Genomic DNA, 25,523 nt, shown 5'->3' on the forward strand with positions numbered 1-25,523 from the left:
GACCGCTGGGCTAACGGTGCCTGGGGTCCATGGCAGCAACTCTGCTATCATCAGCAAAACCACGGAGCGCTGGGGCAGCTTCTGCACCTATTTATTTAGGAAGGTGAGGTGTGATCCTGGCATGGGGCAGCGGGTCTGGAAGGGCCTGGCAGCGGGGGACGGGAAGGGGCACCATGGAGCGGGGAGCAGAGCCCCGTTTCCACCAGGTCTGCAGGACACACGGCCCCGGCGATGGCCCTTTCAGCTGCAGGGAGGGAGGACAGAGGGATGAGCCGTTAGAGCAGGACAAAGCTGATGTGGCGCAGAGCCCCAAGGCAGGCAGGGGCTCCCCGCGGGGCTGCAAGTCCCTGCTCAGCCCGGGCCATGCTGGCAGAGACACCCGGCTTCTCCTGGCCGCGCTCACCTGATGGCCTCAGAGCACTGATCTGTGGAAAAGCACAAAGGGTGAGCGCGCCCTGAGGCCCCGCGCAGCGTCCCCACACAGAGGGGCCATGCGTGCCACCCCGCGCCTCCCTGGCACTCACCCGACTTGGGCAGGATGACCAGCGTGTCCTTGTTCAGACCCACGGTGGGGATGAGCTCTTTGAACTTCTGCAGGAGCTGGGGGCTCACATCCTGCTCCCGCGCTGCAGCCAGACAGCCAAAGAGGGGGTTGGTCAGCACGGGGGGACCAGCAGTGAGCCCCACACTGCGCGTCTGGCTCCCACGGGCAGTGATGGGACCCCAGGGAAGGGCAAAAGCCAGGGCACAAATATATATGGTGGACACCACGCACACAACGGCTGCCCTGAGCTGGCAGCAAAGGGGCACAGGCCCCGTGGGATGGGTTATCCACCTGCCTGGGGTGGTTTGGGGCAGCTGGTGGGGCTGGGGGCACACAGCCAGACTGGCACCCTGCTGGGGTGGTTCAAACCACAATCAACCGGGGATATTTTTGGTACAACTTTTCATCCACCCCAAATTGAATTCCCTAGGTGCCTGCATGTTGGGTGCCACCATGGCAACCCAAGTGGTGGTGGAGACCCCAGCCCCTGTCCCCAAGTGGTTCCACACCCACCCCCGTAGCCCTGGGTGCCTGTCCCCACTCGCGACACCCACTGAGGAGCTGCAGCGCGGCCGTGAGCTCCTGCCCGCTCTGGTGGAGCTCACGCACGATGGCGTAGCTGCTGTAGTCCGTCTCCACCACACGCAGATCCTTCTTCTCTTGTGCTGCTAAAGGACTCCAAACAGTGCCCAGTCAGACAATGTGGCACAGTCAAGGCACCTCCGCGGCCCCCGACGGGGACCAAGGCTCAAGGCCTGAGCCCCAGATTTGCCCAAGGGGGATATGAGAAGGGAACCCCTGTGTGATCTGGCAGAGCCGGGCACCCCCCTGCAGCACGACCTCTCGCCAAGAGATGGAGGCAGAGTCCAAACCCACCTCCCGCAGCTCCCCGGGCACAGGGACTGGTGGTGCCCACCCTCCGTTTCAGGGTGTCCCTGGCTCTGATCCCCCTGCCCACACATACCCACATAGTGCCCTGCCTGCCCACTTCGCTGGAAGAGCAGCTCAAACTTCTGGCATTTGTCCAGCCTGGAAAGGGAAAATGGAAACTGCAAACGTGGCTGGACACTGTGTGGGAGGGCAGTGGGGTGGTGGGCACACGGGGGAGCTCAGCCTGCCCGGGGGATGTGCCAGGGCACGGGCAGGACCAGGCGCCGCAGGGCAGCGGGACGATGCTCCTCACCCAGCTGCCTTGGCCGGGAGGACTGTCCCCTGCCCCGCATGGGACATGGTGAGCAGGACGGGCACTCACATGGGCCAGGCGAGTTTCATAAGCAGGTCTCCCTCCACCGTGAAGCTGATGGTGGCAATGGACGACTTCATCCCATCCTTCATCTTCATGAACATGGAGCAGTTGGCAACGGCAGCTGTAACATGCCACGTCCCTGCAAACTGCAGCAGAATGTCACCCGTGAGGTTTGCGAAAGCCATGGGGACCCGTCACCTGCCAGGGGGACCTGCCACCAAATATGCAGGACCTGCCAGCCCATTGTAGGAACCTGCCAGCCTGTGGTGGGGTAACTGCCACCATCTGTGGGGACCTGCCAGCCCAACGTGGGGACCTGCCCACACCTTGCCCTGCCCCATGCTGGGCAGGTGGGCGAAGCATCTGGCCCACGTTCCCTGGGGAAGTGCTGCACGCTCAGGCGCATCAGAGCCCCGGGTGTTTGTGTCCCTGAAGCGAGGCCACCGCTGGGTCTGGCCAAAGTGGGCAGGAGCTGGCCGGGACTAACCCCATTTTGCACAAGCATCTGTACCCTCCTGGCAGCTGCCCTGGTGGGGGCCCAGTGCCGGGAGCTGGGACCCCTGCCCCAGGCAGCCCCTCCAGCTGGGTGGGCTCTTTGTACCATTACCTTCTCAGCGTTGAAGCCCGGCTGCACGGGGACCTCAGCCCCTGCCCGCAGCAGGCAGAGCAGGGTCAGTGCCAGGCTGGGCAGCATCACCGTCATCCTTGCTCCAGGGGCTGGACATGGGCAGGAGAGGCTGCATGGATCTGCCACGTCCCAACCCACCTTTATAGCCCCCACTGCTGGCAGCACCCCCTGCCCGCCCCCGCTTTATGCAACAGGTTACACAAGAGCAGAGATAACTTGTACCCGTGTTAGGTGTCAGTGCTCGCCCTTTCCCTCTCTAATTGCCCAGTCCTGAATGAATGCAGCCTTGTGTGAGACCCAGCCTGGAGCACGGCAGGGACCGGGTGATGCCCCGTGCCCCGTGCTGTGTCTGGGGAGGGGGTGATGGTGACCCCAGTGCCCCACTCTTGACTGTTGCCCACTGACCCCAGGGTCTGGCAGCGCCAGGATGGATCCTGCCCCAAGGAGTAGGATGGCTGGACTGGTGTTTTAGCCTGGGGTTGAGGCACAGCCTGGTGTCCCCCAGAAGGGTTTGTGGCTTCTCAGGCACAGACCCTGCTCCGGAGATGGTCTGGGCTCGTGGCATGCAGAGCAGGCGGGCGGCCGGGGCTGAGCCACATCCAGTGCTCACAGCCATTGCTCTGGTTCATGTCCATCCTGCCCTCACATTTTTGGATAAACTCCCCCTGTGATTGCCCCATCCTCACACTGCCAGCCTGCTCTGTAGCAGGGAAACAGAGGCAGCGAGGCTGGGGTAGTGGATGTCCCCACTGGGTCCCAGCCCCGGCGGCTCCCTCTCCCTGGACCAGGCAGATTTGGTGATCGGGCAGCACCATGGCACCAGGGTCCCACCCCGACAGCTCCCCGCCAGGAGCTGGGACAGTCCTGACACCCGGCACCAGCCCAGCCCACAGCCACCGGCTCTGCCTCCCCCTCCCCATCGCCCCACCGGGGCTTCCCCCGCGACAACCCAGCAGGCAAGGGCAGGGGGCCTGGTTTTAAAAGGGTTTTAATGGGGATGGAGGTACAGATGTGGGGTGTGAAGTCAGGGAGCGGAGGCTGCTGCGGTGCTGGGGGTGCACTGGGCTGGGACAGGACAGGGCGGCCGCCGGCTCACGGTGCTCTCAGGGCTCCGGCCGGCAGCAGCGAGTGGATCTGCCTGGAACAGATCGGGGGGCGAGTGCGGCTCAGCTGGGGGATACAGGGAGACACATGGAGGGACATCGGCCCTGCCAGCCCCACACTGAGTGGGTGGGCACCCAACACCCAGGGCCTGGGACAACAAAAGAGCCACCCCACAGGGACAGGGTGGGGGACCCCCAGCAGGGTTAGGGAGCAGCCTGGGGGGGGCTGGAAAGGGGGTGGCGGCTCTGCAGGGTGGAGCAGCTCTGAGCACCCCCTGTACCCCTGCACAGGGCTGGTCTGAGCCCAGAGAAGGCAGCACTCACCTAGGCAGCATCTGCCATGCATTGGTCTGCAGGAGGAAAAAAGCAAAGATCAGCTTCTCCAGGGGCTGGGGGACGGTGGAGCCCCCCGAGGAACCCCACACAGGGCTCTGCCCAGTGCCGGCCCCGCAGGGCAGCAGGGAGAAGGCAGGAGGGTCTCCTCCTTCTCAACCCCCCCGGTATCTCAGCCCCTGTTCCCCAGCAGCCCCGTGCCCCCCCAGCCTCTCACCTGTTGGGGTCAGGATGAGGATCTCTTCATCCGTCAGGTCTTGCTCCTTGGAGAATTGCGTGAATCTCTCCAGGCGCTCAGGACTGAGCTCCTTGGTCCGGCCTGCAGCCCAGAGCAGCGTGAGGGGCAGCCCCCCGCCCTCCGAGAGGGGTCACGCTGCCCTGGGGTGCGGGCAGCCCAGCAAGGGACAAATTTCCCAGGAGGGGGACCCAACCCAGCCACCCCATGGTCACCCCAGCTTGGGAGATGATGCTGCCCTCCTCCTCCCACTGAGGAGATCCCAGGGCTGGGGGCGGGGGGGGCAGCATGAGGGTCCAGGGCAGACGTACTGTAGAGCAGCACCATGGTGGAGGAGCCAGTGCTCTTGGAGATCTGGGTGAACACCATGGCGTACTCCTTGTAGTTGGTCTCCACCACGCGGATGTCGTGCTCACTGCCCCAGCCTGCGAGGACATGGAGGGCACTGCTCGGACCAGGTGCTCCGGCCAGGGCAGGAGCAGGGACAGGTGACTGTGGGGCTGGGCTGGGAGCTGGGGGCACATCAGGGCCCCCCCTGCAGGAGGCTGGGCTGGCAGCCGGGCACTCACGTGGGTTGGTGTAGCTGAACCGCCCAGGCTGCTCCGTCTTGGTGTAAAGGCTGTTCCTCTTCTCACAGCGGTCACCCCTGGGGAGCACAGCATGAGGATATCAGAGGCGCCCAGGGGGACGCTCCAGCCAACACAGAGACCCAGGCACCATGGGGGAGCACCCCGTGCTTGCCCACCCACTCCACATGCCCATACTTGGGGTAGGTGGCAGTGACTTCCAGGTTCCCATCTGCAGTGGTAGAGATGACCGTGGTGCACATCTTCATCAGGTGCTTTTTGCCCTTGAACCAGTTGGAGTTGGAGGCCAGGCCGATGGTGTACCACCTCCCTGTGATCTGCACACAACCTCCGCTCAGCCGCTGGCTGGGTGGGACGGGGGTCTCTGCCCACCAGCCCCAGCCCAGGCCACGTCCCCTCCGCCAGCCCCAGCCCTGCAGCAGGACAGAGTCCTGCAGGTCTCATCCCCTGGGGAGCTGCTACAGCTCTTGGCATCCACAAAACCCAGTGGCCAGGAGAGCCCTTGTTTACAACATGCCCTTCACTGCCCAGTCCTCATGGTGTTACCTTCCTCAGAGAGGGCTGACAGGACTGCCTGGCTCTGAGATGCCATTTGCATCCGTCCGGGGGCACGAGGAGGAGTCCCAGGGCCCCAGGCCAGCACAGCTCACCCCAGCCTGGTCCCCAGGGCCACCGGCTCGGCGCACCCGGAGGGAGCTGTCAGCCTTGGACACGGGCTGTGCCAGAACCACCCTTGCAGGACGCACCAGATCCCCACCCTTGCAGGACGTGCCTCCATCCCCATCACCCCCCGGAGTGGCTGTGTTCCCCAGGACCCCCTGGGGGGCTCCCTGCAGGAGCAGACAGTGCAGCCCCTCCCCAGCTCAGCAGGACCCCTGGCTGTGCGGCCAGGACCCCACCATGCAGCTGGGCTGGGACCCCCCCAGTACAGCAGCCCTTGGGTTTTTGGGATTCTGGGTTGGGCGTGGATGGGGTCCGTGCTGGGGAGAGGAGTCCATGGGCCATCTCGGTGCTGCCTGTCAAACTGAGCTTGTGTTCTCTGTCCCCTCTATAAAATCCCTGTGGATCTACAGCCACCCCACAGCGCAGCAGATGGCCTGGCCCCATACCTGCTTGGTCCTACCCCACAGGCTGCAGTCTGGATCCTGTGTCCCCTCCAGAGCCACCAAACCCAGACCCTGGGGGTTCCCCAGCAGTGGGGGCTGCGGGTGCCCCCGCCACCCTGTGCCTCCCTCCTGGCCCTGAATCCACATGCAACACCATCTCTGCACATTTCAGGGTGAAAATCCCCCAAAACACCCTAGTCCCCCGCGCAGGCAATGCCGGCCAGGCTGGGTCACCTTGTCCTGCTGGAAGTCGGTCTGCACGGGAACGCTGTCCTGCGCGTGCAGTGTCCCCAGCAGGGCCAGCCCCAGGACGCCGAGCAGCGAGGGGTGCATGTCTCTGACTGAGCCAAGCTGAGCTGAGCCGAGTCGAGCCGAGCGAGAGGAGCCGACAGAGCCGCAGTGCCCGAGCGTCCGGCAAGCCCCTATTTATGGGCTGACTGTACAGCGGCCCCGGGGGGCCCAGCCCTGCCTCCCCCCCCCGCCGTTATGCAAGCAAGAGCAGAGGCGAGCGCCAAAGCCAAAGGGCAGGCAGGGGAACCTGCAAATGTTTCCCTCCTGTTGATACGACATGTTTGCTTTGGGGTGCCAAACTGCTCCACAGCAAAACTGCAGGTTGCAGCCAGTGCGGTGGCCGTCCCAGCGCTGCTGGTCCTGGGCTGGCGCGGGCAGCGGGGGCTGCCCACGGGCAGGGGGCCGGGATGGGGGCCAGGGCTCGCCGGCTGCCTTGTCCCTGCAGGATGGCCTCTTTTGGAGTCAGAGAGGGGCCCAGGCAAGGTGGAGGGAACATCAAGCACCTGCCAGGTCCCAGCCCAGCCCGTGGGACTCATGGGCACCTTTGGGTGCCCCGGCAGGACCCCCAGCCTTGCTCTGGCCCAAGTCCCTGCATCACCCAAAGAAGCATCTTGGCTGCCCCACCAGCCGCTGGGGTGCATCCCACCACTGTGCAGCTCTGGTGCACCCCAGGGGTAAGTTGTGGGTCTGAGGGCGTTGTGGAGGACCCAGACCCCTGCCTTGGGCAGCCCCGGTGCCCAGCTCCCTGGGGACCAGCACACAGGCAGACAGAGCCCCAGTGCTTCATCCCCCCATGCCACCCTGCACCCTTTGCCAAGAGGGGCTGGGAGACCTCCCCCTTGGTTTGGGGTCACCAGCTGCCCCGCTTAACTTGGGGGCACCCAGAGCACCTGCAGGGTGGAGGCTGGGGATGAACACCGGGTGTCACCAGCAGCACCCATGGGTCTGGCACAGTTTGGGCAGGGCTGGCCTTGCAGTGCAGAGCATCAGCCTGGCGGCTCCCCCCACGGCACAGCCTTGCCAAGGTGCTTTACATAAGGAGTGTGTTTTCACAACAGCTGGTTTCGCCTCTGGCAGCCCCCCCAGCACATTCCCTTCCCCGCGCCCAGCTGCGAGTGTAGCCTGGCCCTGCAGATTTATTAAAACAAAACAAAAGCTGAGCCGGGCAGGACTGAGCATCACGAGAGCCCGGCTGGGCCCCCCCGCATGCTGGGCTGGGGGCTCAGACATGGGCTGAGCCCACCCTCGGGTGCAGGCTGGAGCTCTCTCCATTGAGCACCAGAGGCGCAGAGCACCCATGGGTGTCCCTGTGGTTCTGCACTGGGGCAGGGACACAAAGCCTCCCCGGTGCCCAGGCGCCCCCGGCCCCCGCTGGCCCTGCAGCAGCAGGGGGAGCCCAGAAGGTCCCTACTCTCCCAGCATTCCTGGGCAGGGGAAGCAGGGGACCAGCCCCAGGAGCTGGGTGGTAAAACTGGGTGCAAGCTCAGGAGTGGGGAGGCACACGGGGGCACTCGGCGGTGTGGGGCAGGATGAGCCAGGGTGGGGGGCACAGGCAGGATGGACGGGCTCGGGCTGTGGGTCACAGCAGTGCCTGCACACAGACCCTCAGGCACAACCCAGGCTTTTGCAGAAATGGGTTCATGCCCGATGAATGCAGGCTGGCTTGAGCTGGGGTGCAGGAAAGTTCTTGGGGAGCAGCACAGCTCCCCAGGGAGGGAGGACAAAACTCGCCCCCTGCCTCCATCACCTGCCACGGCTCCACCACAGCGCAGCCACTTCTGGGGCGCAGGGCAGACAGTGAGCTGGATTCGGGACACCCCGACTCTGCTGGGCCCGACCAGCCGGCCTGGGGGGCCCGCGAGCGTGGCTGGACATGACTGGCCCCCCGGCTGCAGGCGAGTCACGTGTGGCCCTTACATAAATCCTGATAAACAACATGTGGTACCAGTTTGTGCTACGATTGCAAAACACTGGTGCTGGGGGCAGAGGGCTGTTCACCGCCTGGGGGCTGCGGGGTGGCCAGGGACTGCACCAGCCCACTGCGGGGGCTGCTCCCCGTCCCTCCCAGCACCCAGCACCCAGCCTGCGCCGGGGAACTGGCACCCCTTGCCCAAACCCCCCTGGCCCCCACGTAGGGCAGAGCAGCCCTGGCCAGGCTGGACATGCAGCAGGGGGCAGTCCTGCAAGGGTTGATGCTGCAGCCCCTCTGCCCTGCCTGCACCCAGCCCAAGCCCCCGCAACCCCCCAGCGTGCTCAGGACATGCAAGGGACACTGTGTGCTGGCTGTGCAGGCAGGCGTGGGGACGCTGGCAGGGTCCAGCCCAGCAGCAGCCCCTTGGGAAAGGCGGTCGCAGGGCTGAGCAAGGAATGGGGGCCTGGGGATGGGAAGCAGGATGACTGCAGGGCTGAGGTTTCCTCCTCTGGGATCTCCTGGCTTGTCCCAGGTGAAGGGCTGATCCTGTGCTGGTCCCCAGTGCCCCCCAAGGCCACACAGCCCCACAACTCCAAGCACGGGGTTTTCCCCACACTGTGCTGGGCACTCAGGGCTCCCTCTTGCTCCCCAGGCAGACTCACCAGCACTGCAACACCTGAGAGTAAACTGGGAACCGCCACAACCCCATGACTGGGGTGAGCCTCGGTGAGAGGACGATGGAGCTGCGGGGAGGGGGCCACGTGTCCCCCAGCATCCCCCTGGCCGGGAGCACAGTGCCGGGGCACCAGCAGCACTGGCCTGGCTGGGACAGAGCGAGGGCTGACACCTGGACATGGCCCCCTCTCCCAAGTGTTTATTGCAGCGCACTGGGGCACAGAGCAGAGGGGTGGCACAGAGCAGAGGGGTGGCACAGAGCAGAGGGGGACAGGAGAAGGACAGGCACGGCTGCCAGGGCAGCTGGAGGAGCCTCAGGCCTGGCTCCAGGGCTGAGGAGCAGCAGCGGGGTCTGGCCAGCCCCTGCCTCTGTCCTGCGTGGCCGTGGGTGGCTGGATGAGGTGAGGGCTGAGCCCTGGGGACCTCCTGGCAACGTCGGCCACACCTATGGCTTCGTTTCTGGAAGGGAACGAGAAGTGCTGAGGGGGTGTCTGAGCCCAGTGCCAGGGCTGGAGACACACCTCTGCCTCCTCAAGCACCAGCAAGTGATGGAGCTGTCCCCAGGGACACCAAATGTCACCACAGACTGTCCCTGTCCCAGGAAACCCCATCCCAGACCAGCCCTCACCCCAGGAAACCCCAATAAAGACCCCATTAAGCCCAGTCTGACCCATGTGGGGGGTGGACTGGGCTTTGCCTTGTCAGGCTGCACCTGACACCTGTCCTGGGGGATGGTCTGTCACCTCCTCCCCCCACACAAGGGCAGGGACAGACCTGGTCCTGGGGGATGGTCTGGTATGGGGCCCCCTGTGCCAGCCCAGCCCCCCTGAGCTCCTGGGGCAGGATCACACGGCCGTGGTGTGGGTTGTGTTCAGTGTGCCCAGCCCACACCTGGGGGGAGAACCCACATGGTGCCAAGCCTGGCACACGGCGGGACCCAGCGCATCGCCCGGGATCCACAACTCACCATCGAGGATGTGAAACTCGTCTGCAGAGTCACAGAACCCTGCAAGAGACAGAGCCCAGGGCGGTCACCCTGCCTGGGCACCCAGGACCCCTGGCCGTGCACCCCAGGGACACCGGGCACAGCCCAGTCCTTGCATCTTTGTCCTTGGGGTGGTTGCAGCATGGGGACAGATCCCACGTGTGGCCCTGCTGTGGGTGACACAGGGTGACGTGCTGCTCAAACCCGTGTGGATATGCCTCCCTTCCCCACGCTGGAGGGGCCAGACCCCAACACCTGATGCTGGGCCCTGGTCCTGGGCGCAGCCCTCGCTGCGCATGTCCCCTGCTGCCAGGGGACCGTGTGTCACCCACCGTATGTGGGGAAGTAGTAGGTCACGTCTTCGCTCAGGCCCACAGCCCTGACGCGCTGCTCAAACTTGTCCACAACGGCATCGTTGACTCGACTGCTCCGTCCTGCGCAGGGAGGGAGCCGCTGTCAGCAGCCTCGAGCCCGGTCTGTCCCTGCCCCAAAGCCCCCGTGCCCCCCACGGCAACTCTTGGAGCCACAGGGTCCTTCAGCTCAGAGAAGCTGGTTACTGGTTCCTCCCTTACCAGCTCCCCCTTGCAGCATTTGGGGACAATTCTCCATCTGGGGACCAGGACTCTCCGGGAGACCCCATTCCTGTATCTGGGTCCTGCGGGGCTCCAGCTGGTGTCCCCTGAGCCCAACCGGGTCTCCACCGCTCTGCCACCCCTGTCCTTCCTCTGCTGCGAGCCCCCGAGCACCAACCCACACACCATAGAGTTTGACGGAGATGCTCCGGCCCTTCTGGTAATAGAGGATGGCATAGCTGCTGTGGTCCGTCTCACCCACCACCATGTCCACCTTGCTGCCATAGCCACGGCCTGGGAAAGGTAGAGAGCAGCCCCAGTTGGTCCCAGTTAACCCTGGTTACCCCCATCACCACCCAGGGGCCTTGTTTCACCATGGGCTGGGTGTACAAGGATGAAAATCTGAGCCAGAGCGGGTGCAGCTCCACAGGGTGCTGTTCCCCAACAAGCACCAGCCTGCAGCACTGCCCAGCCAGCACTGGGGCACTTTGAGAGCCCAGAGAGGAGATACTGGGAGGGCAACAGGAGGGAGGACACAGGTACCAAAGCCCTGCGGAGAGCACCAGTGCGGGGCTCCAGCCCCACGGTCCCTGCAGCCCCGCGCCCCCCAGCCCGGGCTGTCTCACCCTTCAGGAGGAAGCGTCCGCGGGCCTGGGCAGGGAGGTAGCGCTGCCTGATTTCCCAGCATATCCCGTCCCTGCACGGGGAGAGGAGGAGGTTGTTGGCACAGGCCGGGGAGGATCTGACCCCCAACCCTGCCCACCCCGCTGCCCAGGGCACACACCAGACCCGTCTTCTTGGGACTCCGTTTTCTCCACAGGGCACATGCAGTGAAGGGATGTCCCAGAGCCCCGTGGAGACACAGCGAGAGATATAGAACCTGAAAACCTGCTGCACCCGAGGGGTCCCTGTCCCCTCCCTGCAGCTCTGAGCCTGGCTCAGCCCCTCAGAGCCCCTCGGGCGGGGGGGGGAAACAACCACAGATGTGCTGAAGACCTCCCGCCTCAGCCGTGCTGCTCCTGGGGAGGCCCCGAGAGCCAGTCCCTGGCTGGGTGACCATGGAGTGGCCACATGCCTGCTCGGTGCCTCAGTTTCCCCCCACCCTGCCCACCCTGGGCAGCCCAAGCCCGCTCTGGGCTGGTGGCCGTGCAGATGGCAGGTGCCAGCCCACCGCGGCCAGGACTTCTGCCACTAAACACTCAGAGGAGATCCCACCCCTGCTGTGCTCCAGGGCAGCTTCTCCCCTCCTTGGAGCCCACGGCCAGGGCGCTGGCCTGGCTCTGACCTGCCTGCAGCGTCCCTGTCCTCATCCCGGATCACCAGCTCTGCTCTGACCTGCCTGCAGCGTCCCTGTCCTCATCCCGGACCACCAGCTCTGCTCTGACCTGCCTGCAGCGTCCTCATCCCATCCAGCGTCCCCCGTCCCCTTCCCGGATCACCGACTCTGCTCTGACCTGCCTGCAGCGTCCCTGTCCCTGCCTGCCCTCGGGCCAGCGTCACTCACAGCTTCCTGAAGGTGCTGATGACCAGGCTCTGCCCATCCAGGACTGTCACCGTCACCGCCGTGGGCTCCAGCCGGTGGCTGTGCTCTGCCAGGTAGCTGCAGCGGGAGGCCATGCCGACAAGGAACCACCTCCCTGCCAGCTGCATGGCATAGGGGTGGCACCGTACACCGAGCCGCCGGCCTAGGGGTGCCACCACCCCCACCCCGAGCACTCTTCTTCCATGCTATCTCCCCTCGCTTGTCCCCTCAGTGTGCCCCCGGCGATGACTGCCCTTGTTTGGGAGCCGGCGGGTGTCACAGAGCAGGACTGCCAGGAGCCCCCATTGGGACAGGCGGCTGTGGGGAGGGGGTGTCTGAGGCCTCCCCCCCGCCCCACACTGCCAGGGGGGCTGCGAGCACCCCCGTGCAGCCCAGCCCGTGTGCTCCTGGGCCCAGACCCTGCGGCCCCACAGCCCAGCCCCAGCCCGGCTGGAGCCGAGCCCAGCGCCGGGGGGAACCGAGTGCCAAAGAAAAAAACAACCGAGAGGGGCCGCACCGGCCCGGGGCCGAGCGCAGAGCTGGCTGCAGGGGCCGGGCCGGGGTCCCTGCCGAGGATCTGGCCCCCGGGGCAGCTCTGGGCTCCCGCTCCCGCCAGCCCTGAGTGCGGGGCCCGAGGGAGCCCGGGCTGGGGACGGGCTGCAGGGGGGACACGCGGGGTCACACCTGGAGGGGGACGCGGGGGGACGGGCCGCAGCCCCCCCGGCTCCCCGCGGCCCGGGCAGGGCTGTGCCCCGGCCCCATGCGGGGTCCCCGCAGCCCGGCCCGGCCCTCACCTGGGACAAGCTGAGCTCCGCCTGCGCCGCCACCTGCTCCAGCGGGGCCCGCGGAGGGGGCGGCCGGCGCCGCCGCCCCGGGCCCTGCCCCAGCCCCGGCGGGGCCGTGAGGAGCAGGCCGACGAGCAGGACGGTGCCCAGCGCTGCCATGGTGCCGCTCCGGCGGGGCCGCTCTGCCGGGAAGCGGCGGGGCAGGAGGGCACCTGGAGCCCAGCCAGGGGGGGCCTGCGGGCGCTGCAGGCCGGGGCTGGCCGGGAGGGCCGGGGTCAGGGCCGGGGCCGGGGATCCCCATGAGCCGGGCAGGCCCGGGGGCGGCGGGACCCGGTCCCAGGGGAGCGGGGGGCACTGCGCAGCCCCGAGCCCGCGGCCCCGCCACCGCGACCCCGGGGGGCGTGGCCTGCCCGAATGGGGGCGTGGTCTGATGGGAAGGGCGTGGTCTGCTTGAGTGGGGGCGTGGCTTGCTCGGGCGGGGCGGGGTCTGACCAAGGTGGGCGGGGCGAGGCGGGGCAGAGCCGCCGCTGTAAGGGCGGTCGTGAGCGAGTGTGCCGCGCTCGGCTAGCTGCGCCTAGCGCGCTCTGGCCTCCCCTGAGTTCGAGTTCTCAGGCCTGCGGCACAAAGCGGCGCGGTGATTGGAGAAGGGGCATCACCGAGACGGGCGGTCAGAGCGGTCCGCGAAAGCCGGAGCGGAAGTGCGGGGTGGAGAGGCCGGAAGCGCCGCGCGAGGGAGGCGGGGGCAGCGGGGCCGCCGAGGTGCCGAGAGGGGCCGGAGGGCCGGGGGCCCGGGCGGGGCCGTGGGGGGCCCCGGGGGGTCCGGGCCTCACTCCCGTTCGCTTGCAGGCGCGGCGGCAGGATGACACGATGGCGGCGGGCGGCGGCCCCCTGGTCCCCGACAGCGTCCTGCTGGAGATCTTCCTGTACCTGGAGCCCGCGGACGTGCTCTCGGCCGGGCGGGCCTGCCGGCAGTGGCACGCCGTGGCCCGCGACGAGTTCCTCTGGAAGGAGCTTTTCTACCGCTACTACGGCGTGTCCCGGGACGTGCCGCGGCACCCAGGTGCGCGGGGGCTGTTCGGGGGTGGGGATCCCGCGGTCCGGCCGCTGCCCCGTGTGTGTCCCCGGGGGTGGAGGAGCCGCCGAGCTGCCCCACGGTAACGGGCGGGGGGGGTGATGTGCGTGTGAAGGGCTTTGGAACTGCCCGAACCCTTCAGAAAGGGGCATCAAATGGATCAAAATGCTTCGATTTTCCCTTTGTGTCACTGAAAGCTGCTCTCCCAGCTCCCACGGCAGGTGCTCCCGGTAGCCGCTGCACAGCGTGTCTGGTGCTGCTGCTGCGATCCCGAGGAGCCGCGGTGAGTCACTGCGCAGCTCCATCCGCCCGGCTGGATCCCACGGTAATCGCTGCTGGCTCTTTCTGCTCAGGCCCTCCCAGCAGGACTCTGCTTTGGGCTCTGTCCCTTTTCATCCGCACTGGGAAGAGCTGCAAGTGCACATTAGCTGATCAGACTATTTCCATAAGCCGTAGGCAGCAGCTGCAGCCTGGCTGCAGCAGGAAAGCACGTGTCCCTGCTGTCTGGAGAGGAGGTGGGTGTGTGGCCATGTAATTGTACGGCAGGTAAATACCAAGGCAGGAACTGACCCACTTTTCAGGGGCAGGTCGGACTTGACCTCAGCTTGCAGTAGGGAAATGACCCATTAACAGTCGCATCGACTGAGCCCGGCAGGACCCTGGGCACAGCTGGCGGGAGCTGTGTGATCACAGGTCTCTTCTGTGCTGGGTGTCTGGTGCTGGAAGCGGTTTGGTGCGCTCTGGGTGACCCAGCGCTGTTGCACCAGCTGAGACAACACCTGGGCCCTGCTGCCAGGACCCATTGCTGCCAGGGGCGTCTCTTGAAGGCCAAAAAGCCCGTTCCCAACACGCTGCAGGGGTTTGGGCTCCGTCCTCTGTCCCAAGGATGTGTGCAGGGCTCCCAGCAGCGGCTGTGGTGGAGGGAGTTGGCTTCTTGATCCTGAGTTGCAGTTGCTACGAAAGGACAAGAAGAAACATGGAGGATGAAGCAGCAGGAGCCGCCCCCCACCCTGCAGTGCAGAACTTCAGTGCAAAAGGGCTCTGAGAAGAGACAAGATGTGGATGGGATGATTTGGGCTGCGCGACTTCGCTTGCACAGACCCTGGGAGCTCCCCGGGGCTGTGGATGTTCCCATCAGGTTTTACCTGCGGCTGTTTGACCAGGCGGCTTCATTCCCAGTCCTGCCAGCCTGCCTGCCCTGGGCAGCTCTGTGCTTTGGGGAATAGTATCCAGGTCTTGTAGTGGAAATGTTGGGATTGCTTGGCTTGCTGGGGTCTGTCCAGACCCCTCCTCAGCTGGGTGGGCTGGGACTGAGAGCCCAGACGGGGCTGATCCCCCAGCCCAGGAGCAGCGAGGACTGTGCCAGCTGCTCCCCGCCTGCAGGTGCCTCCTGGGCTGCAGTGAGTTCAAAAAACCCTTCAGTCCTGTTCAGTGTAACGAGGGAAATTGGCCCTTATCCATATACATGTCTAATCCTCTTTGCTTCCTCAGGATTTGCTGCTGCAAGAAGTCTGTAGGCTGCCTTGCCAGGCATTTCATTAAAAATCCTCTTTATTTGTCTCTGTATTGGCTGCTGGTGACTCCCCTGAGCGAGCTCCAGGCTCTTCTGCTGCCAGGCTCCTCTTCTGTCCTGGCACACTGCGGAGAGCTCCCCTTCTCTCTCCTTTTCTCTAGTCTCTTATCTCATGGAGACTTTTTTTTCCTGGTCTCACAGCCTTTCTGGAACCTTCTTGATTCTGTGTTGGACAAGATAAAGATAATCAGAGCAGAGCCCGGTAACCTTGAACAGCAGCTTCCCTCTCGTCACTTGATAGATGTGTTTGCGTTGTGCTGGAGCACGTCTGCAGCGCTGACAGCTGCTTTGTCCTGAGCGAGGCTTTTCTTAGGTGGCAGCAGCTCTGCCCTGGGTGTTTCTTGCAGCGCCTGAGCTGCTTTAGGAAGTAGTAACATGGTGGGGAGTTGTGTGTGTACTGAAAGAAGAGATTTTCTGTGTTTGGTGTTTGGGAAGCTGCTGAGAAAAACACGCAGCTCTGCTGACTGGCCTGCAGCCGCAGGACCTTGGCAAAAGTGCTGCTCCCGGCATTGCCAGCAGCAGCCCAGACTGCGCTTCGTTAAAGGCTGATCCTGCAGCTGCCGCATTTAGCTCAGGTCTGTTGCGTCCCTCCACTGACACTCTCGTCTCGTGTCCCCACTCGTGTGTTCCAGCTGCTGTCTCCTGGTATGATGAGTTCCAGAGGCTCTACGACACCATCCCCTGCGTGGAAGTGCAGGCCCTGAAGGAGCACAACGACCAGGTCTTGCACCTCAGCTTCTCCCACTCTGGCTGTTTGTTTGCATCCTGTTCCAAAGACTGTACTGTGAAGGTAAAGCAGCAGCACAACCCTTCAGCTTGGCTTTAGTGGGGCTAAGCATGAGAGCAGCCTTTGGGGAGTCTGTGGAGAGGTCTGAGCAGGTGGCTCTGGGCTTGAGCTGGTTCCTGCAGACACTGAGTTGTTCTCAAAGCTGCAGAACTAGTGACTCTTGCAAATGTAGTGCTGAGGGCCGTGGATTCCAGCTCCAGCCCCTGTGAAGGTGGCCAAGGCTCTGGCTGCTTTCTAGGTGCAAACAGCTCCCCTGCTGTGCTGTGGGTCTAACAGAGCATGGAGATAATGATCCACTGCTGAAGGTGTCTTGCATGAGTGGTTGTCCTGGGAGAAATTTCTCTGAACATGCTGAAGAATGCAGCTGTGACAGTGCCGTCTCCTCGGCTGATGGAGTAGCCACGTATTGAGCTGCTCCCCAGAGCCATTTGCTGTCAGGGGAATCGGGACTGGGAAGCAGTTAAATATTACTTTTTTTTTCTTGTGCTGTTGAGTGCTGGCAGAACAGATAAAGTGGAATCACCCTCAGGCTTCTCAACAGCTTCCTGACTGTTCGTCCATCTGTCTGTAGATCTGGAGCAATGAGTTGGACATCTCCCTGCAGCACAGCTCCAACATGAGGCCCTACAACTGGAGCTACACACAGTTCTCCCAGTTCAACTCCGATGACTCTCTCCTCCTGGTGTCAGGAGTCTTTGTGGGGCCTCACAACTCCTCATCAGGAGAGATTGCTGTGATCAGCATGGGTAAATACCACTCTCGCCTCCACGGGGCTTCCTGGGAGGTGTGAAATGGTGGGTGCTGGGGTTCCCTTCCCCTTCAGGTGTGCAGTGGCCTTGACCTCTGCTTGTCCTGCCTTCCACCTTCTGTGCAAAAGGGTCCCGATCGCAGTTTCGTAGGGTAAACCTTCTGGATAGCCCAAACTCTGTTCGGGTCACACATCATCATCTAAAGGCAGTGTGGCATATGTTTATTCTCACTTCTGTCCTAAGTGAAGCTCTGGGCGCACCATGAGTAATCCCTGGTACCCATTCTCCTGAAGGCACCATTTCTGACTCGAGTGGTGCTTGGCCCACACGAGGTCCCCGGGGCTTTCTGGGGCACGTTTATCTGTGTCTGTGTCACCTCTTCTGTGCAACTCCATAGTCCCAACTGTGTCATCTCTCCCTGTCTCTGTGCTACGGTCCCACTGTGCCCAAAAGCCAGGAGTGCTGCCAAGGGCACAGCTGTCTTCTTCAGAAAGGCCCTGAGCCCCAGGGCAGGAAGGGAGGAACTTCTGTTCATGTTTGACTTGTTCTTTGTCCTTGGGGTATCTGCTGTGGGCCACGCTTGGAGAAAAGCTGCAAGGCAAGACCGCTCTCTGGTCTGGCTCTGTCTGGCTCTGTCCCTTGTATTTTGGTTTCCCTTGTGTGTGGTCTCCCCACACATCTCCACAGAAAAGAGAAATCATCTGTCTCCATAGTAGTGTTTGGGACTGGGTGGTGGTTGGGCAGTGTCTGCTCAGACTCTCCTGCAGTGACCTGAACCCACTTTCATGTCTGCCTCAGTTTCTCCAGAGCCCTTGTTGGGAGCCATCATCTCACACTTGTGTTTCCCCTCCCTTCCAGAAAACTTCACGCTGCTTTCCAGGGTGAGGAATAAACCCTATGATGTGTTTGGCTGCTGGCTGAATGAAACCAACCTGATATCTGGCAATCTGCATCGGATTGGGCGGATCACCTCCTGCTCGGTGCTGTGGCTGAACAACGCTTTCCAGGTGAGGAGCCTTCGTTGCAGCTCCACAGCCTTCCTGCTGGCTCCTGGGGAGGAGAAGCTGCGGAGGAGGCGTGAGCCCCGTCCTCCCTGTTTGTCTCCTCTGACTTGCCCTCAGGATGCTGAGCTTGAGGCAGCCTTGCGTGCGGTTTGTCCATGCTCAGTTGTTATGGTGCCTGTTGCAATATTCCAACTCTACTCTCAGATTCCATTAACTCCTGTTCCATTAATTGGGACAAGGACTCTCCTGCAGCACCCTGGAGCGTGCGTTACTCCACAGGACAGCGGGTGAACCACAGCCAGGTTGCTGAGGTCCTTGCTGGTGTGAAGCTGGGCCTGGGAGGGCTGCAGTCTGGTGTGTGTCTGAGCCGTGTCCGCTCTCCCGCTCGGCAACTCGGTGCCTTGTTCCCGGGAGCCAGAGGCAGTGGTGAGGCTGAGCCCAGCCCTGCCCATCCTTGCTGACGTTTCTGTGGGCCAGGTGCTGCCTCTGCTGCTGCGATGGGACCTGGAGATTGGTGTGTGCTGGCCTTAGGCTGCTTGTTCATTCTGTGGCACTTGTGCTGCTCAGACTTGTTCCTTTTCCAAGTTTTGCCTGTGTCAACGTCACAGCTGCACATCCTGGCATTTTGTGCTTTTTAATGTTATTGATGCTGGCCCCAGGTGAAATAATCTGCTAGCAGAGACCCTTCCCGTAACCACATCTCGGTGCTGTGCTGACACTGCAGTGTTCACTCTGCCATCTTTACCAGGCGAGGAAGGACCTTCCCTGCTCTGACAGGACACGTTGCTGCTGGAGCAGTTGGGCACCAGGGACCTGCTGCCCGTGTCAGGGAGTGGGTGACCAGGCTGCTCCTGCCAGGGACACGGGCAGACCCCAGGAGCACGGAGGTTCCTGCTGCCTGCAGGCCAGAGGGACAGCACTTCGCACTCCACCTGTGTTTATCACGGAGACCTGTTCCCCAGATTCTTTTACAGCGCCAGTAGTGACCGCAGGTGGGAGGCAGCAGCAAGGCTGCCCAGCCGCTGTGCTCCCAGCTCCACTGTCCTCTACCCACAGGAGCTTTTTGTCTCTGTGTGCCCGCCTCTGGGCTGGGAAGGAGCGTAACGCAGCTGGGCAGCTGTTTGGGCCGGTTCTGGTGGTCAGTGCACACAGAGCAGCGTGAAGAGAGATCGGTGTGTGGCTGGTGGCTGCTGTGCAGGCTCAAGGTCTGCACAGGTGGCTCTTGTTTTGAGCTGTAGAGTGACCCTCCAGTGCGGTGGTTCCTGCTTACTTGTCCTTTCTGCTTGCAGGGCATAGAGTCTGAGAATGTGAATGTAGTGAAGAGACTGTTCAAAATCCAGAACCTGAATGCCAGCAGCATCCGGACCGTGATGGTGGCTGACTGCAGCCGCTACGATAGCCCAGACCTGCTCCTGGACTACGAGGAGCAGCTGGCTGCTTCCTCCACCTGCCCAGTCTTTGATCTCGGCAGTGACAGCGAGGAAGAGGAGACCAAGCCCAAGCAGACTCCGGAGCCAGAAGTGCAGGAATTGCCGGATGACGGGGCTGTGACAGCAGAGGACGGGCTGCAGCAGTTCTTTGATGATATCATGGAGGGCCGGGTGAAGCCGGCCATGACTGAGACAGAGTTGGAGACAAAGGTGGCCGAGCTGTTTGTACGCACCAGAACTAAACCACCAGAGCTGAACCTGCTCCCCACGGCCAGCGACAGCAACACAAAATACTTAATCTTCACCACAGGATGCCTCACCTACTCCCCACACCAGATAGGTAAGGCTGTGTGTGAGCCTGGGGCATGCAGCCTCCCCGGGGTGTGTGCTGCAGCTGTGCTGCGCATCTGGCAAAGACCTGGTTTATTTGCTGCCCATTTGTGGTGAGAGAGCTGCAGTTTTGCTCAGGCTCTCCATACGGGAGGCTTTTGAGATGCCCCAGTCACTGAAGGGGGTTCCACCCTGCAGGAGCTTGCAAGGTTGTTTTGTTCCTACCAGGCTTGACACATGGCCATAAGAAAAGTTGTGGTGAGGGCTGAGCAAAAGATCAAGAAGGAACTCCTGACTTAAGGACATCAGCCAGGAGTTGCAGGCAGGCGGGTGGGTGTGAAGAGCAGCAGCTGCCCTGGTGGGGCATGTGGAAGGGCCCTGGTCCTGATCCCTTGTGTGAGTGGAGAGGCCGTCAGGGCAAGAGCTTGAGCAGTCTGGAGCTCCCGTGTGTGTCACTTGCGCATTGTCCCTCAGCTCTGGGAGACACAGCCCCACCTGTCCCCTTGCCTGCTGTGGATCACCCTGCGGCCTGGGCCATTCAGCCTCAGCGGGACACTTGCCCACCCCGGTTTGGTGCTCAGGAGGCTCCCGGGGGTTTCTGAGCTGCCCTGGGCTGTTTTCGTGCTGAGCTGCAGCCGCTGGTGCTCAGCCTCCCCGTCAGTGGGGACAAGGGACTGTCGCTGCAGCAGGAGCTGGGCAGTGGCGCTGCCTGTGACCTTTTTCTGGGTTAGGGGCGCTCTCGCTCATCCAGGGCTCTCTAGTTGAGGCACTGGGACTGGCAGAGTCTGGATTTATAGAAAATTGGTGCGGTGATGAGCAGAAGTAGGTGCTCTGGCTGTTTCTCTGAAAGCCCCTCAAGCCAGCAGAGAAGTTCAGTGGAAGGACCAGACACATCAGTAGAAACATGGGGAGGGAAGGAGAGCTGCTTCCAGGCAAGACTTCTGGAAAGCCAGACACTTTCAGTTCCTTTTGCTGCTTGCATAATTACAACCTTGCTTTCCTGCTGCAGGCTCCTCCAGCCTTCCTGTTAGTTGATCCCACACCAGTACAGCCCAGTAAGGCAGGGAGAGGCAGGTTCCAACGCTGTAGGCAACTTGGAGAAGAGTCACTTGGTCTTTGCCCACCTAAACTAGGAATGCGACCCAGGCTGAGTGGAGCTGTGTCCGTGCCCCTGTCCGTGGCTGGCTCTGCAGACAGACATTGTGGCCCTCGGCTCGTGCCCGGTGTGCAGCGGGTGCTCTGCCGGGACACAGACGCTGCGTTGTGATCCGCCGGGCTGGGTGGACGCTGCTTTGCAGGCTGAGCCCCGCAGCGAGCGGAGGCGAAGCGTGGTGCAGAGGGAGCGCCCGCCTTTGGACTCTCCAACTTCCAGCATAGCCTCCCAGGGCCGTGGGTTTTGGTGCCTTTGAACTGCGGTGACTCCCTGGCCGTCGGCCAGGGCCTGCGGCACAGCCTGGCTCTTTGGAGGGACGAACCTTGGCTCGGCTCTTCTCCCAGCCATGAGTCACTGCAAAATGTTGTGTTTGCCCATCGGTTTGTGTGTCGAGCGGCCTTTGTGCATCTGTTGTCTGGCCCCAAGGAATCAGTACCTGAAAGAGCTGGTTGTGCTCGTTCCTTGCTGGCTGCTGGTAGGAGCCATGCTCCTGGGCATCGGCACTATCTGGCTTGATCTGCAGCACGCAAACCCTTCTGCAGGAGTTTCCTCAGGAGTTTCCTTCCAGCTCCTTGTCCCTTGTGCTGGTGACAGGCTTGAGCCAGGGCAAAGCCACCTGTTCTGCTGGCTTGTGTGTGCGGGGGCCACGTAGCTGAGAGCTTAGTGCTGCGGAAATGCAGAAGGTGCTGGTGAGCCATGTCAGACAGGTGGAAGAACGAAGGTCCTGAGCTGCCCTGGCTCAAACGCGGTGATGTTGTGAAGGGCCTTGGACCTGAGGTGCAGCGGTGTCACCCCCCACCTTGTTGGTCTGCTGGACAGGGCTGAAATCAAGGGTGCAGCAGTGATTCCCTCGGAGTGGCGATGGGATGTGCCATGTTCCAGCTGCTCTTGGACTTGCTGAGGATTAATCCCACGTGTGCCCACGAGCTGCTGAGGCTCGCAGGATGTGATGTTGTGGATGGTTTGTGTGTGGAACCTCTGTCTAGAGCTGACAGGGGAGAGGGCTTGACTGACAGCTTGTGTCTCCCTTAGGAAGTTCAAAAGCTGTAAAGCCCTTGAGCCCAGTTTGGGTTTAAGACCTGTTCCTGGAGCTTTCTGGGGCTGACCCCCACCTATGCTTGAGAGTGGCAGGGAAGATGCTGCCACAGCCAGTGCATCTGCTGGGCCTTTCCCAGGCTGGATATTGCAGGGGATGGGCATAGCCCAAGGGTTCATTTAGGAGAAAAGCCTTTTTGCAACCAGAGCATCTCCTGGGCCAGTGCAGCTTCTGTCGGCCCCCGAGCACTGTGGGCGTGGGGAACAGTCTGGCTGGGCTGACAGGGGCGCTAGGCACTCCTTGTCTGCACCTGAACGTGCCAGCGTGTCCCTGCCGGGCGGTGTCCCAGCCAAAAGCACCACTTGTGAGAGCTCAGAGGAGCCCAGCAGGGACAGCAGTCCTGTCCTGGCCCTCAGCTGTGGGTGAGCTGCATCTCCTTCTTCAGCAGCACCAAGGGAGACCATTCTTGAAGCCTGGGGACTCCCACCACCCGCTGTCTGCTGGCAGCAGCCTGCAGAACCGCCTGATTCTGCTTTCTGTCCCCAAGGGATTAAAAGGATCCTGCCTCATCAGATGACGACTGCTGGGCCGGTGCTGGGGGATGAGAGGCGCTCGGTTGAGTTCTTCGACTCACTGGATCACGTCATCGACATCCACGGGCACATCATCGGCATGGGCCTCTCCCCGGACCACAGGTGAGCGTGGTGGGCGCAGGGCTGCGCTCGGGGGCTTTGTGGGCTGAACGGGAGAAGAAATGGCTGTCGTGGATGGGGCAGGGAGCCTGCACAGCCCGCTCTGTTCTTTCACGTCCCATTTGTGTCCTAGTGCTTATGGCATGTGTGCGGCCCGAGTGTCTCCCCAGGAATGCTGCCCCAGCTCAGGGCAGGGCCAGACAAGGAGCCTTGTGAGAGCCGAGGAGCTGCCTGCCCAGGGGGTCTTGTTCCCGAGGCCGATCAGTACACCACCATCTTTAAAGCTGGTTTTAATGGGATTTCAACCTCGTTAGAGGCTTGACCTCAACCCCATGGCCCACCTTCCTGACTGTGCTGGCCCTTTCCTTCCCAAACACAGCAAGAGGGGTTTCAACAGCGTTCCAGCCTGGATTGTAGCGAGCTGAGCTGCAGGTTTGCCGAGGACCAGAGAACCTGCGTGGTCCCTGGAAACTGCATGTTTCCAGCTGGGGCTGGTGAGCTCGGCTGCGTGCGCTGAGGCGCGGGGTGACCCCTCTGCTCCCCCCCAAGGTACCTGTACGTGAACAGCCGTGCCTGGCCCCGGGACTGCGTCATCTCTGACCCGATGCAGCCGCCCCCCATTGCCGAGGAGATCGATCTGCACGTGTTCGACCTGAAGACAATGAAGGAGGTGAAAAGACCCCTCCGCGCCCATCGGGCCTACACACCCAACGAGGAATGCTTCTTCATCTTCCTGGATGTCAGCAGGGACTTCGTAGCGAGGTGTGTGGCCATGGGGGTGGGCAGGATCCTGACCTTGTGTCCGCGAGGGCCTTGGGCCGGCGCTGCGGGACGGCTCATGCAAACCAAGCTGGTCCGTGTGCTGGGAACGGCCGCATGTTGTGAGCAGGGCAGGAAACAGGAGGTTTGTAAAGAGCAGAGGGACTGAACTGGAGGGTGCTGCTAAAGGCTGTCCGCCCTGGTCCTGCTGTGAAATCAGTGAGGAAAGGTGAAATTTGGGGCTGTGGCATGTTTGGTAGCAGGGGCTATGGGGTGGGTCGAAGGAACTCTGCAAACAGCCTCTGGATCCCAAAAGGAGCTGAAGCTCATGGGTGACAGGGGGCTGCAGGTGGAGGCCGAGGCCTCTGGGTACCCTCTGCCTCCCCCTGTGTGAAAGGAAAGGGGTTGGGAGCAGCGGGTTATTGGGGCTTCTGGAGCGACGTCCTTACTGGTGTCTTATCCACTGCAGTGGGGCAGAGGATCGTCACGGCTACATCTGGGACCGGCACTACAACATCTGCCTGGCCAAACTGCAGCACGACAACGTGGTCAACTCAGTGGCGTTCAGCCCGGTGGAGCAGGAGCTGCTGCTGACAGCCAGCGACGACAGCACCATCAAGGTGTGGCGCTCCCCTCGCGTGGTGCGCATCCAGCAGGCCAGGAAGCTCAGGCCCAGGAAACTGCTCTTTTCCTGGCTCATGAACCAGAAAAGCTGAACCCAGGTACACCTGCTCCTGCAGCTTTCTCACTGCAGCCACCTCCTCTGGAGCTTGCAGAGCTTTGAGCGCTGCACAACAGAGACGAGCTCTGGGCACGCGAATCCCATCCACCGAGTCAGGAGGGACCCCGGTAGCGGGAATTGCTTCCCCCTTGGAGCAGCTGCTTCAAAGACAGAATGTAAGAGCCCAGGGCCCGTTCCTGGGCCCAGCGGGCAGCAGCCCGAGCTGGTCCCTGCAGGGTGGGCTCTCCACAGCTTCTCACGAACGCTGCTACTTGGTCACAGCTCTCTCTGGGTGAGCTTCAGTCTCCGAGAACAGACTGAGACACGTCTCCAGCATTTGTAACGTCTCCAGCATTTGTACCGTGTGAGCCGGGGACGTGGCTGACCCCACTGGAGCTCCTGACCACACAGCACTGGGCAGAAGCTGCAGTGCAGGGCTGCGCTGCCTTACTGCAGGACTCTTTTAATACACTAGTTTTATTAATGTTTGTTTGTCCCAAACCTCCACAGGCAACTCTGGGTGTGCTGAGAGCCCCAGAGGGTGGGGGGCAGCAAGGGAGGCCGGACTGGGGTCTCATGAGGCCTCCGGGGCACAGTCAGGCCCCTGCCCATGTTTTCTGTGAGCAACTACGTGCTGATGACGCCGGTTTCCAAACTCAAGGAGGAGAAGGCTGGTTGTAACATGGTGCTGGCTTTGCCCCTGTCTTCCTTGGCGAAGCAGCACTTCAATAAGCTATGGCATGGGTAATATGTTTATTTTAAGGGATCTGCTGTCCCTTCCCCAGGGCAGCTGTGAAAAGGGCTGGTGAGTCTCATGGTCACTTCCCTCCCATGCTGTTCAAGTTGTGGCACTTTAGGTTCTCTTGGTATGTTCTCCAGGGGTAGGTGTAGGCACCCAGGGGTGGCTGCAGGTGTTTGCCCACAGGTGACTGGGGGGACATGGCCCTTCCTGGGCCTGAAGTGACAGGTGAATGAGCTTCCCTCGGCCTGGGGCTGATGTGCCGGGGGTTGGGTGATCAGGTCCTCCTAGGGCTGCTCTGAGGGTGGAGCAATTACCAACTCAAGTGGTGTTTACTCTGTGTCTGTCCCTGAAGCTTTTCTCCCTGCAGCAGGTACCCAAGTGTAAGAGTCTAAAATTAAGTTCCTAATCTTGACTTGGCTGGGGCCGGTGGTGACCCCAGGAGCTGCTGTCGCTCCTGGGAGCTCCAGGGCAGTTGTTGGTGCCACTCACAGCCTGGGGTTGCAAATAGACTTACTGGAGGCAGCAGATACTGTCCTGCTGCACCCTGATGGCTTTAACAGCTCCTCTGGCCCTCAGCAGGAGGGTTTGTACCCTCGCTCTGCTGTGCCTCAGCAGGTGCCCATGGCTTTATCCAAAACCCCCCTACTCAGGTTTTCTGTCGTCATGGGACTTCCAGAAATGAGGATCCACATCCAGCTCTGTCCAGTCACACAGTGAAGGAACAGCCTCTCTCTTCCTCCTGCCCCCAGACTGTGAAAGCTCTTTTCCTTGGCTCGGTGCAGTAGTGAGCAAGGCACTGGGGGTTTATGTTTGTACTGAGTTTTGCTCTTCACTATGGCATTGAATAAATACTCTGCTAAAGCAGCTCTGCAATGTGAGTTTGTTTTTGAGTCCTGTTCTAGTGAAGCAGAACTGAAGCCAGAAGTGTCCTGCTGCTGTGTCTCCAGCAAG

General features: G+C 62.3%; 4 protein-coding genes across 7 annotated transcripts; 1 reads left to right on the forward strand and 3 right to left on the reverse strand.

Moving 5' to 3' along the window:
* Window positions 1-81: 81 nt before the first annotated feature.
* LOC135996495 (lipocalin-15-like) lies at window positions 82-2,495 on the reverse strand. 2 transcript variants are annotated; one of them, XM_065648549.1, is made up of 7 exons: window positions 2,398-2,495; window positions 1,797-1,936; window positions 1,509-1,573; window positions 1,099-1,212; window positions 525-626; window positions 404-425; window positions 82-244 (listed from the first exon to the last, which is right to left on the reverse strand). In XM_065648549.1, exons 1-7 carry the CDS (start codon window positions 2,491-2,493, stop codon window positions 241-243), a joined length of 543 nt encoding a protein of 180 aa, XP_065504621.1. In that variant the 5' UTR covers window positions 2,494-2,495; the 3' UTR covers window positions 82-240. The 2 variants fall into 2 exon arrangements, with proteins under 2 accessions (XP_065504621.1, XP_065504620.1); XM_065648548.1 differs by lacking the exons at window positions 82-244; window positions 404-425; window positions 525-626 and having other exon boundaries at window positions 1,140-1,573.
* Window positions 2,496-3,390: 895 nt separating this feature from the next.
* Window positions 3,391-6,203, reverse strand: LOC135996497 (lipocalin-like). Of its 3 annotated transcripts, none has more exons than XM_065648552.1 (7): window positions 6,017-6,203; window positions 4,854-4,993; window positions 4,659-4,735; window positions 4,401-4,514; window positions 4,072-4,173; window positions 3,846-3,871; window positions 3,391-3,552 (listed from the first exon to the last, which is right to left on the reverse strand). In XM_065648552.1, exons 1-6 carry the CDS (start codon window positions 6,113-6,115, stop codon window positions 3,846-3,848), a joined length of 558 nt encoding a protein of 185 aa, XP_065504624.1. In that variant the 5' UTR covers window positions 6,116-6,203; the 3' UTR covers window positions 3,391-3,552. The 3 variants fall into 3 exon arrangements, with proteins under 3 accessions (XP_065504624.1, XP_065504622.1, XP_065504623.1); XM_065648550.1 differs by having other exon boundaries at window positions 3,391-3,556; XM_065648551.1 differs by having other exon boundaries at window positions 3,391-3,588.
* Window positions 6,204-8,837: 2,634 nt separating this feature from the next.
* Window positions 8,838-12,913, reverse strand: C8G (complement C8 gamma chain). Its single transcript, XM_065648664.1, has 7 exons — window positions 12,534-12,913; window positions 11,722-11,861; window positions 10,844-10,914; window positions 10,404-10,511; window positions 9,978-10,079; window positions 9,628-9,666; window positions 8,838-9,119 (listed from the first exon to the last, which is right to left on the reverse strand). Exons 1-7 carry the CDS (start codon window positions 12,681-12,683, stop codon window positions 9,106-9,108), a joined length of 624 nt encoding a protein of 207 aa, XP_065504736.1. The 5' UTR covers window positions 12,684-12,913; the 3' UTR covers window positions 8,838-9,105.
* Window positions 12,914-13,136: 223 nt separating this feature from the next.
* On the forward strand, window positions 13,137-25,425 carry FBXW5 (F-box and WD repeat domain containing 5). The gene is made up of 9 exons (XM_065648817.1): window positions 13,137-13,283; window positions 13,371-13,584; window positions 15,802-15,959; window positions 16,528-16,702; window positions 17,564-17,712; window positions 18,999-19,479; window positions 22,206-22,353; window positions 22,900-23,112; window positions 23,579-25,425. Exons 2-9 carry the CDS (start codon window positions 13,392-13,394, stop codon window positions 23,823-23,825), a joined length of 1,764 nt encoding a protein of 587 aa, XP_065504889.1. The 5' UTR covers window positions 13,137-13,283; window positions 13,371-13,391; the 3' UTR covers window positions 23,826-25,425.
* Window positions 25,426-25,523: the final 98 nt, after the last annotated feature.

Source organism: Caloenas nicobarica, chromosome 19, assembly GCF_036013445.1.
Source record: "Caloenas nicobarica isolate bCalNic1 chromosome 19, bCalNic1.hap1, whole genome shotgun sequence".
NCBI classification, from domain to species: Eukaryota; Metazoa; Chordata; class Aves; order Columbiformes; family Columbidae; genus Caloenas; species Caloenas nicobarica.